Here is a 12,500-nt window from a genome sequence, read left to right as displayed (position 1 = left end):
GTGAAGACTCTGAGGACCCTGGTGAAGGGGATTTTTTTTCTCAGTAACACAGATAATTAGGGAGAAGAGAGGAGTGTGTGGAATGTTAAAAAGAGAAAGAGGGATTTGTTCCTTTTCTTTTCTCTCCTTTTTCATCTCAGTGTAATTATCGCCTCAAAACCCAATGACACTGTCCCTCGCCACCTGTGTGTGTGTGTGTGTGTGTGTGTGTGTGTGTGTATGTGTGTGTATGTGTGTGTGTGAGACTCAGATGTAGATGACTGCTTTGTCTCTAAATCTCTCCTGATCTCTTCCTGTCTCTGAAGACCCATCACCTTCATACAGTGAACTGACACATCCTACAGTCGAGTAATTATTACATTCAACTGGCAGAGAGAGAGAGAGAGAGAGAGAGAGAGAGAGAGAGAGAGTGGGTGTGGGTGTGGGTGTGTGTGTGTGAGGGAGAGAGAGACTGGCATGGAAACTGTAGAGGTGATAAGAGATGTAAAATATCTTCTCTTTCTGAGAAATGTTTGTGTCAGTCTTGTGAAGCCTCCTGTGAGCCCACTGACTTAACCCCAGCTGATGAGAGTCTGTGTAAAACCACTGAGCAAACGCTCACACACCTATCACCCTCTCACACCTATCACCCTCACACACCTATTACCCTCACACACCTATCACCCTCACACACCTTTCACCCTCACACACCTTTCACCCTCACACACCTATTACCCTCACACACCTATCACCCTCTCACACCTATCACCCTCACACACCTATTACCCTCACACACCTATCACCCTCTCACACCTATCACCCTCACACACCTTTCACCCTCACACACCTATCACCCTCACACACCTATCACCCTCACACACCTTTCACCCTCTCACACCTATCACCCTCACACACCTATCACCCTCTCACACCTATCACCCTCACACACCTTTCACCCTCACACACCTATCACCCTCACACACCTATTACCATCACACACCTTCTACCCTCACACACCTATTACCCTCACACACACACACACACACACACATGCACACATATGCACACACACACACAGAGTAACCATTTATGTCCCAAGGGTTAAATGTGTCATTGTTGTGGACACCTGATATGTGAAACATATATATGACATGTATGACACGTGATATGTGAAACATATGTATGCCACGTATGAAATATGATATGTGAAACATATATATGACATGTATGACATGTGGTATGTGAAACATATATATGACATGTATAAAATGTGATATGTGAAACATATGTATGCCACGTATGAAATATGATATGTGAAACATATATATGACATGTATGACATGTGGTATGTGAAACATATATGTGACATGTATGAAACATGATATGTGAAACATATATGACATGTATGATATCACTATCACAGCCGCTTATCCTGATTAGGGTCGCGGGAGGTGCTGGAGCCTATCCCAGTGCTCATAGGGTGAAAGGTCGCCAGTCCATCACAGGGCAGACACAGACAAACACACTCACAATCATACCTAGGGGCAATTTAGTGTCTCCAATTCACCTAACCTGCATGTCTTTGGACTGTGGGAGGAAACCGGAGCAAACCCACGCAGACATGGGGAGAACATGCAAACTCCACACAGAGAGGACCCTGGCCAGGCAATCGAACCCGAGACCTTCTTGCTGTTAGGCGACAGCACTACCCACTGTGCCACCATGCCGCCCGAAATGTGATATGTGAAACATATATATGACATGTATGAAACGTGATATGTGAAGAGGGTAGAGGGACGCCTGCTTTGAATGACATAAAAAGGTCAAAGGTCAGATCACAGGTTTGACACTCACTTCCACCAGCGTCCTCCGGCTCTGCCCTGTCTCTGTTTAGAGAGGATGAGTCTGTTCTATAACGCTGCTCTTAGTCTCTTAACACTTTCAAAAGAGACAGAGAGAAAGAATGAGAGAGAGAGAGAGAGAGAGAGGTGGGGGTGGCAGTTTAAAGAAAAGAATGGTTGAGAAATGGGGGGGGGGGGGGGGCAGAGGAGAAGAGGTGTAGTTTGTGTATCACTGGTGAAGCTTTGTCTGAAAAAGTCTTAGCCTTTGATCTTTAGTAATCTGACCTCTGACAAGAGTCTGTCACTGAAGACAATTCTAATTAATGCTGTGGAAAAAATCATCAAAAATGTGATTTATAGAAAATCTGTCTTTCTTTCCGTGAATGATTTCTTATGTCGACACATGGCAAGCATCAGTTTTCCATACGTGGAGAAAGCAGATTGTCTCTTATTTGTTTAGCAGATGCTCCGATTGAACGTGAATCATGACACTATTTCCAGAGCGAGGAAAATATGAAACGAGAGTGTGAGCGCAGGGGCAGACAATGTGTCATACATCCCCAAACGTCTAGACAGAGAGAGATGGATTATGTGAGAATAAAAACCATAAATAGGAGGCAGGGTTGAGTTACACAGCTCTGCAAATCACATTAGCAAGAGTTTAAAAATTATTACAGATTTTCATAATAATTTGCATGTTCTGTGTCTGTAACCACAGACGCACTGACTGACCTGTCTCATCATGGACCAACCTGTCTCACCCGTCAAACCATCCTGCAGGACCACACACACACACACACACACATTCTTCAAGTGTTTAATCACTCTGACACTATGGCTTTTGTTATTTAATTAATCCGTACATACATATCTACATCAGTTTTTAGGCTCGATTTTCATAGAGAGAACGCCTGCATCCGTATTTTATGTAGATGACTCAGAGAGAGAGCAGATGTCACAGCCCACATGTGAAATCCTAAAATTCTCTTCAGCCTCAGCTCTGAGAAACTGACAAAAGGCCGCAGTAGAGGCCATGGAAACTGGGGAGGAAGGAAGCGATACAACAGAGAGAGAGAAAGGAGGAAGAATGTGTGTGTGTGAGTGAGTGTGAGTGTGTGTGTACGTGTGTGTGTGTCTGTGTGTGAGTGTGTGTGTGTGTAGTGTGTGAGTCACACCAACACAGTGGAAATCAGAGGAGAAATGTTTAAATCACTGGCGTGTTTGACTGGAGTTGTGTGTTGGCTGTACCATCCAGACCAAACACTTGTTATCACTGTCAGGAATGTGAAACCCAAGCAGAGCTTACACGTGAGTATGTAATGCAAAGCAGAAGAGATGGCAGATCTGTAAATCTGACTTGTTGGTTTGATTTGGAGGGGGGGGAGGGGCTGTATGTTTTGGGGTTTTGGTTTGGCGGTATCCTGCATTACCGTACCCATTATAGTGCTGTAAGTCAACATGGTATGATGTCTAAATCACACTGTGAAGTGGTATTATTACTTATTTGTTCATATGTGTTACCATAGAAATATGTGTAGAGTGAATATTAGGGTCTCGGGTCATGACTTAACCATGAGTGCACATATTGTTAATTAAAGAGTAATTACATATTTATATACCCAAGTTATTCAGGCTGAGCCATAAAGTATAAGAGATATATAAAGGATTGTTTAATATGTTGAATAGGGAGGATATTGAAGTTGTATTTGGCTAACGACTGAATGGTCAAAATCCAGAAAAAGAGGCAAAACATTTTGTCTGACGGTGCTCTCACATTTTCAGTGAAAGGTTTGAAAGGTTTTGGTGAAAGGAGGATTTCATTTGGAAACTGATTCTTGACTTTGTTTAAAAATATTTTAAGGGCTTTGTTCACCTGCTGTTACACCTTGGTCTTTAAGCAGTATCTCTCCACATGTCACGGAGAACATATAACACACAGTAAGTGAACTGAATAGTTCAACAAGAAAAACAAGTACCGTATTTTCCGTGCTCCGTATTGTTATTACTGTATATGGTATACCAAACCCTGGATTCAGCGCTATTAGAGCATGCGCGGAAAAGGTACGGTGCGTGTACTCTGCTCTACATAGCTTAGGAGAGGTCGTTTGTTCGCCTACATATTTGATGTCCTATGAGATAGACTCAATGTCACAGGCCAAAACTTCACTTACAACACCCCCCCCCCCAGTCAGTCAAAGCCTCTGTCTCCCGGTCGGCTGACGTCACTCGGACAGACCAACTGCTTCGCCGTGGACTGACGGGACGGTAATGAGGAACAGATGGCGAAGTGCGCTGATCACCGTAGATTTGTCCGGGTGCGCTGGGCATCTGCTCAGTAAAGACACATGCTGCTCTGACGGTCCTGCTCCTGCCTGCGCTTCTGTCCCTCACTCACGACATTTCATGACCAGGAGACCAACTCTTAAAAAAAAAAAAAAAAAGGGTAATAGATGAAGAAACAACACACTAAAGCAATCTCACCTAACTGAAATTTCACTTTGGGGGATAATTTAAAGAGAGTGCAGGCTAATAAAACAAAAAAAAGAGGGGGGTGGGAGCCCCTATACCCTTACTAGCATTTAATAAACCGGGCAACGGATTTTGAACCATTTAATAAACCAGGCAACGGATTTTGAGCTCTATACATCGCCGCCGCATGAAGACGGTGTGGCTGAAGAAGTTCCACAGAATTAGTTTTAGGAGTGCGTACGGACTGATGCGCTTTTAAGCCTTAAAATCTCCCCAGCCTCTCCGGTCGATTAGTGGGTATTAGGGGGGGTTGGGTGGGGTTAAAGAAAGAAGATTTTCCTTTTGTTGTATCAGAGAAGGCGGAGTCTGTCACTCCTCTGTCCGACTTCCGGGGGCTGACGAGGGGCGACAGACTGAGTTAGCAAAAGACTTGTGTGTATCACCGCCAGGGGGAGACACTAAGGCACACAGTGTTGTATTGGTTAGGCGGAGAGTGCAGGAGAAGCGTCAGTACCAGACTGCGAGTAGCGCTGGTCAGTGCTGTGTCGAGTAAGCAGTAACGGGGCTGACGCTACATGCCGCTGATATTTTGCGGGACGTTCTAACCCATCGCGAAGAAAAAACACGGACAATTTTTATCGGCTTCTCCTCAAAGTGTGGAATTTAAACCATGTACCTTAAGGGAGGCACGATACTGGCGCTTCTCGCCGCGCTGCAGGTAAATTCTCTTCGTCTGTCGGGCTGTTTACCATCGCGTTGGGGTTCTGTGCTTTTTTGACTGTGCTGCTTAAAATGGTGGGTTTTGAGATGTCGATGTAAACCAGTTGAAAATATGGGTGGTGTTGGAGTGGATACTCACAAAAAAATGTCTGCTCCTATCGGATGCTTTTGTTGGATGCGAAGCGGAGGCTAATTTGGTTGTACTGTGAATGATGTATGTTGGGGTATTTAAATGTAGGGCAGTTCCGCTTGTCTGATGTTAATTCGTCCTATTCAATGAAAGAACAGACATGGGAGAATTAGGACAAAAATGCACACAGGCGATTTTTAAGGACAGTTAGTAAGCGAGTTTCGTGCTGAGTATGCATGAAGGCATTCGTCGTTTTCGTACGTTTTTTTCCATTAAAAAAAGACATATTTACGCTTTGCTCGCATGTCCCCGGAGTTCTTTGGATGGAGATGGCCTCTGAAACTGGCCGTTGTGTTGCACACCCTAGCAGCGTCTCACCATCCCGTGCTGAATACCGACGAGTCAGCGTTTAAAACCTCTTCTCTGTCTTCCCTAGCGAGGGATGTGAAAGTTGAGAGTAACGGACTTGATTACAGTTGTTTCTCTTACAGCCGTGATAACAAAGGTTACAATAAACGCTTAATGAATAGCTTATTGAAGTCACCGCAGGGCAACCAGGCTTTTCCGCTGAGGATCACTTCAATCGGCTACACGCTGAGCGATTCTCTCTGTCCTGCAAATGCAAATTCTCTAACGCAGAGGGAGTGGATGCATTTTAAATAGCGTACCATCGAAAGACAGCGGGTTCTCTTCTTTACCATACTATGAGAACGCACCGACAAAACGCATTGTTTTACACTGAGCCTGTTGGACACGACCCTAGTCCGCTCCTGATTTGGGTTTATTAAAATTAGGCTGCCGTGTGAACACGGTGTTAAAATAAAATGGTTCATTTTACAACGGAACTTTTTTTTAACAGAAGTATTAAGTTTTCGACGACTGCGAAGAGTTGTAACAACTGTAGATTGGCGGTGATGGGTCTTGGGTCGGGTCCAGATCACCAGCTGAGTGGCACTAAATTCATGTTGGTGCGTTTCAGCCAAATGGTGTCAAGTATGTCGCCGTTCCTTAGATGACCAACGGGCCTGTTTAAGAGATCAGGGAGGAACACTTTTGCCGCTTAAGTAGAGATGGCGCATTTTAGTGTCGCACAGTGTGTGTGTGTGTGTGTGTGTTTTTTCTTGCCTAACGGTTGTTCCAAGCCTGTTTAAATGCCGCTGATGGGGAGGGTGGGCGGAGGTGAGAGGGGGGAGGGGGGTCATTTACCCGTGATGCAGTCGGTCCAGCGCTTGGGTCTGAGCTCGTGAGCTCGGCGGTCATTCTTTCGGAGAGGAATCGCGCTCAGATGCGCGATTAGCGTTCGCAGCCGCGCGGACCGAATGCTAATGTCCCGCTCGTTGGCCATGCCTGATCCGATTTCCGATGCTCGCTCGCCTCTCCGCTGCATCCACCGTTCACTTCTAGCGACTTTACATGTCAGCGGGTCCCGCGACAGAAAGCTTTTAGGCCTCCTGATCTATCTGAGATGATTTCTCTCGCTGCCCTGTTACAGAGATCAGACATTACATATCTAGGTTTGATATCAGAGTGTGGTGTAGGCAGAATGTTTTGTAATAAACGGGCAGTTAAGTTTATGGCATAACTTAATATCTAGAAAGATTATGAATGTGGCGATTTAATTTACTCGTCATACTAGATAATATGTACAGATGCGGGACACTTATTTTCGCGTCTGTTTATTATTATTTGCTTATTTTTAGAGGCTCTCTGGTCATCTGCGTTGATTTAAGCTTATTTGGTATTTGGTGAATGTTATTATGTCCTATTTGTGTGTGTGTGTGTGTGTTTGTGTGTGTGTGGGGGGGGGGGGGGGGGGGGGGGTAAAGGGATAAAAGAGCAGTTATCTCGTGACCTGTAGCCTACGTTTCCCGGTGGATATGACAAACCAAACATGCTCGCTTTTTCGTCACTCTACACTGACCTTGTCTAACCTCACTCCCCAAATCCACACTCTCGCCTTTATCGGGAGACCGTGCGAGACCCACTCTGTCTGTCCCAAGTCTAAGTTCCGGTCATAAACATGTGTTCAGTACTGGTGCTGTTAGTTGTGTTTGCTGGCTTTGGCCGCATTCTCATTAAAATGTTTCCTAGTGAGCAGTGAAACAGTGCAGGTTTCGTGTGTGTGTGTGTGTGTTGCTCTACTTCGTGAGGCAAGGCTGCAGACCTTGGCTAAAGACCCCCTATGACCTTATCCGTCTAATTACCGCCCACTTAAGAGCCACAGATGCTCCAGTGCCACCAGCAAACGACTGGGCGCTCACGTGCAACATGACATCACTATGGAGTAGAGACAGAGGGAAGATAAAGGGATGCTATAAATTATCAGCAAATTGATATATCTGATTTTGATGTGAGCATTTTGAACACGGCGCAGTTTTATCGTCATTATGCGCATGTTAAATAAATGTTACCGTTAGACCCATTAACGCGATCAATGATTGGCTCACTTTAAGTACTCCGGCCAATCGCTGACACGCATTACTGTCTAATAAGATCAAGCCATGTTCACAGTTTTAATAAAGGTGGGCAAAGGAAAGATGAAGCTGTGCATTATTTTCATTGTTTGCAATTCATGAAAAAATGATCAATAAGCTTATTGATTGTGTGAGTGACCTTCCGGCAGATACCAGTGTCGTTTTTAATACAGGAGCCCGGTGAGGGGAGGATTATTAATGGTCATTAATCAGTGTGATTAATGAGTCTAATATGCCGATCGTTTCCAGGTTGCGGCTCAGGATAGTGGAGATCCGCTTTGCCAACCCGGCTTCACGGAGAAGGTGTACAGCGTCGCCGTGAACGACCTCATCTCCGACGGACAGGCTCTGCTTAAAGGTAGGCATCGCATTTCTGTTTACACGCCATTGTGTGTCTTACGCATTGTGTTTATACTTATATGCCGTTCTGTGTTTTATGACATTGTGTTAAGCTTTTTGTGTCTCTGACAGATCTCTATAGACAGACTAAACATGTCAAACACAAATACAACGCCTACACACACACACACACACACACACACACACGCGGTAAGCCAGCAGCTGCAGTGCTCTGTTAAACTGTGGTGCATGCTTGTCTGAGATGCAGTTGCCTTCGTCACACACGGGCTTTAAGCTCTCTGCTAGCTGACAGGGAGGCTGTGTGTGTGTGTGTGTGCACATGTGCGTGTGTTTGTGTGTGTTGGTGGGGGGGGGGGGGGGGGGGGGGGGGGGGGGGGGTTGGGAGAGGGAGAGTGTGAGAGGGCTGGGGGGATGGGGGTTGTGTGTGTGTTTGTGTGTGTGTGTGTGTTGGTTTACGTGAGGAATAGGTTCTTCCCCCCTCTTTATTGAGACAGTGCTGAAAGCTGGAGCGGGGGTGTTGTTTTTTGAAAGAGTTCCTGTTTTGTAGATAGTGACTGTGAAAAATCACAGCTCAATGACTGAGCTAGTCTCACACACACTGATGAAACACACACTCACTGAGTGATCAATAGGCCTGACCAGGATCAGTCATATCCATACAATCAATCAATGACCACACCCACACAGAGATCACACACACCAGCAGCCGCCCATTCGGTCAATGAGCGTGTTCAAAGGTACTGTGGGCAGAGAGAAACACAACCCTGCACATACACACACACACATACCACACACTGACATTCATACACTGAAACCCTCTCACACACACACATACAGACACACACCGAAACTCACACACACACACACACACTGACCTGAAGCAATGAAGAGAACAAAAGAACAAACCCCTGCTTTAAATTTCACACCAGCAGTATACATTTCACAGCCTCAGAGAATCTCTCTCTTTTTCTCACTGTCCTACTGTGTGTGTTCAGAATCTTCCTTCCTCAAACAGACCTGTCACTTAATATGGGCGTTCACTCCAATTCCCCCCTCATTTCCTCTGGCTTACTGTCTGTATGAACCATCATTCCCTCTGTCCTTCACACACATACACACGCGCGCGCACACACACACTTCACATTGCTCTGGTCACAGCTCTATGCTCACTGGTCTGGTCTGCTGTGAGTCAGTGTGTGTGTTATTTTTGAACAAGCTCTGCTTCCACTGAAAGCCAGACACAACTGACAATAAAAAACGACAGTTGAAGAACAGGAGAAAACGGCAGTTGAAAAACCGTTGAAAAAGTAGATCGTGGTAGAAAAGCTGACAGAGAGAAGACAACTATAGGAAATCTGCTTTAACGGTGGAGTGTGTACTCTAATGAGGACCTCAGCCCAGTCCAAAACCAGCAGTTTCTAAACCTGCCAGTCTGCCCAGTCATGCCCTGCTGAGTCTAACAAGTCCATCTCAAACACTTCACTGTGCAGGAATTAAACCACCACTAAATGACTCTGAATATTAAGGCAAGCTACGCTAAATGTAAATGGCTGATGTATTACCTTATAAACTAATCTATGTGCACGTGGTGATACACACATGCGCGCGCACACACACACACACACACACATATTCAGTGGTTTGGAAGCAGAGATACATTTACACACACGCACTCACATTGTCTCTCTCTCTCTCTCTCTCACTCTGCCTGAAGGCATGGAGACCTCTGACTGAGGATTAGTGAAAAGCTTTGTTAAACAGGAATAGGACGTGTTGCTGTGTTAAGTTCTGTGCTTTGTCACCTTTTCATGGAAATATCTCAGACATAAAGAGTAGCCCCCCCCACCCCCCACCCGTCCCCCATCCCCCACCCCATACCTGCCCACAATCCCACAACACAGGAGTCCTCTCCACTCCTCTCTACTCTACTCTCCTCTCTCCTCTCCTCTCCTCTCCTCTCTTCTCCTCTCCTCTGTTTCAAGCAGTTGAGACATTACTAACTCAAACATATTTGAGTTAAACATGTCTCAGTGTAGCATCATATTGAGTACTTTTGATTTTTAGTGCTGACTGACCTTTGAATTGTTTTCAGAAAGCTTGAATAATACATAATTGATGTGCAATTAATGTATAATTAATACTCATAATAAACTTACTTACTTACTAAAAATTAATACTTAATTTCCTGCATATGACCTGTTTGATTATCTGAAGGTGGTATGCTTCTCACAAATCAAAAAGGATTACATCACCACTGAACATATGTGTTGTTTTTAGGTGTGTGTGTGCGTGTTTGGTTGGTTCAGATCAGGGCAGATGGAGGATCACTTCCTGGCCCTGCTGTTTTTTTAATGAGCAAGGTGAACAGTAATGAGTCTGTAGAGATGGAGGGGGAGGGGGAGGGGCCAGTGGCGTAGACAGAGACTTGCTTTTTTGTCTGGATGTGAGACCCCTATTGGTTATTGAGTCTGTCCAATAGGGGCTGAGTTGTGAGGTCATCGGTGCCTGGTTCAGTGATCCTCTATGGATGTACTGAACTGGAATTAACTGACAGTTACGGGAACAGAGACAATTGTGTGTGTGTGTGTGTGTGTGTGGGAGAGAGAGAGAGGCCGGCAGAGAAAAAGAGAGAGATAGTGTGTGTTCTGGGAAGAACCTGCTGCCTTTGTTCCTGTTGTATTCTTTTTCAGAGTGAATTTAAAGTCCAAAGCTGGTGCCTTCTTTAACGAGGGAACAGGTTGGTAATTGTGCTAAGAGACGACAGAACACCATTGTCCCCTGAACTGTTACGAACTGAACACAGAGTCTCTCTCTCTCTCTCTCACCATACACTGAGTCGGGTTTCAAAGGCAGATACAGTTACAAACACAGAGAAACTACAGAGAGAGAGAGAGACAGAGAGAGTTCAGAGTTCTTTAGTGTGTTCACCAACGCAGACAAATCTCTCTGAGCCCACAATACTGACATAAGACAAGCTGCCGCATTCCTGACTAATTTAATCTGTCCCAGAGAAAAAAACTGCAGTTCTAATCTGACAGATTATGGAGGCCCTGACTTTGCCTCTGATAATCAAAGTTACAGGTTGATTTACTTGTTGTAATAACAGAATGCATGACAGTAATAAGTGAAGTTAGTTCCAGAATGAGCAGAATTAGAGACAAAAGTCCCCATAAAGCAGGTAAAATAGGCTACGACAAAGCCTAAGTGGCTTTTCACTGATTAGACCAGGAACCCGAAAAAGAGTATGATTAAACATGTCCTTCAGAGAGAAAATTACTGCAATTATAAACTGAAATTACGAGCAGTTTGTACTGTGTTTTATAATACTACGTCTTAGAAATAGCTCGATGACCTAAGAAAACACACGCACACCTACACACCAGGGTTTCCGCTAGGATTCTTTCTTTCCGGTCCGGAGTCCCGAAAGAATTTATTTTACCGGACAAATTTGAAACTTACCGGTCACTTTTCAATAACCGTCTATGTTACAAATGCAAATTTAATGTACACCTGGGTTGACGGAAGAATGACAACGACATCAAATCAGTTTGACTATTTAACGAACAGTAACAATTAAGCAAAACGAACAGTAACGATTGAGCAAAACCTTAATATTAGCCGCTAACATTTAGGCTATTATGAAACATCTGTAACCTATAACATCTGTGGCCTGTTTTTAAAAAGCATGGCATCAAATGTAGCCTGTAGGCTCCCAGGTAACCTTTTATTTTCTCCTTTTTTAATTTCTGCTAAGTCCTCTGCTGCAGATTTGAAATCAAACGTGTCCAATGTGTCTTTGCAGCTTGTACTGCGCATGAGCCGCGTCACTCTGTCCTCCTCCAGACGACTTCGCAGCACCGTCTTCCATTCTGTCAAATATTATTATGAGCATTATTACTGGACATTTTGACCTGCAAGTTTTTAATTTATTGGGGGTTTTTTTTATCAGTTTTACCAGGCAAGAACCGGTAATTACCGGCTAACGGAAACCCTGCTACACACCTATTTAAATTAACTTTTGTAATTGCAGTAGTGGAACAGGCATAAATAACGATTGTGTTTTGAAAACAGGTCTGTACTTAAGTCAGTGGCAGGAGGCCAGGGCAGGGCTACAAATACACACACACACACACACACAAACAAAAACACACAAACACATTCATGCAAGCAAAACTCACACTTGCACACATAGTGATCACAGAGTGATCAATGTTTTCAGGGTCTTTGTTTTGTTAGATCGATATAGGATAATGAAGCCTGTTTGAAGTGTGTGTGTGTGTGTGTGTGTGTATGTTTTGTTTGTGTGAATCTGTGTGTGTGTAACTTTTTTGAATCCTCTGTTTCATACACACTGCCCTTGGTTGTAAGAGCAGTCTCTGATGGGGAAGCTGATATTGAATATGAATGTATGGCCACAGCAGCACCTCACAGAAAACCCAACACGGGTCAGCAGAAATATCCACTCTCTGTGGGGGCAGAACCCCAACCCTGAATTTGCAAGTTTTTCACAAAAAGGCCTGATGATGG

General features: G+C 44.5%; 1 protein-coding gene across 1 annotated transcript in view; it reads left to right on the top strand.

The window, feature by feature from the left end:
• Positions 1–4,933: 4,933 nt before the first annotated feature.
• The window catches only part of cdh2 (cadherin 2, type 1, N-cadherin (neuronal)), a 33,529-nt gene continuing 25,962 nt past the window's right edge, over positions 4,934–12,500 (top strand). The window contains exons 1-2 of the mRNA XM_030770843.1: positions 4,934–5,007; positions 7,863–7,971. Coding sequence (XP_030626703.1) covers positions 4,960–5,007; positions 7,863–7,971 — 157 coding nt within the window. The 5' untranslated portion in view covers positions 4,934–4,959. The remainder of the gene's footprint in view (positions 5,008–7,862; positions 7,972–12,500) is intronic.

Source organism: Chanos chanos, chromosome 4 (assembly GCF_902362185.1).
Source record: "Chanos chanos chromosome 4, fChaCha1.1, whole genome shotgun sequence".
Lineage (NCBI taxonomy): Eukaryota > Metazoa > Chordata > Actinopteri > Gonorynchiformes > Chanidae > Chanos > Chanos chanos.
The sequence above is the reverse complement of the archived record's forward strand: the minus strand, read 5'-3'. Positions and strand labels throughout refer to the sequence as shown.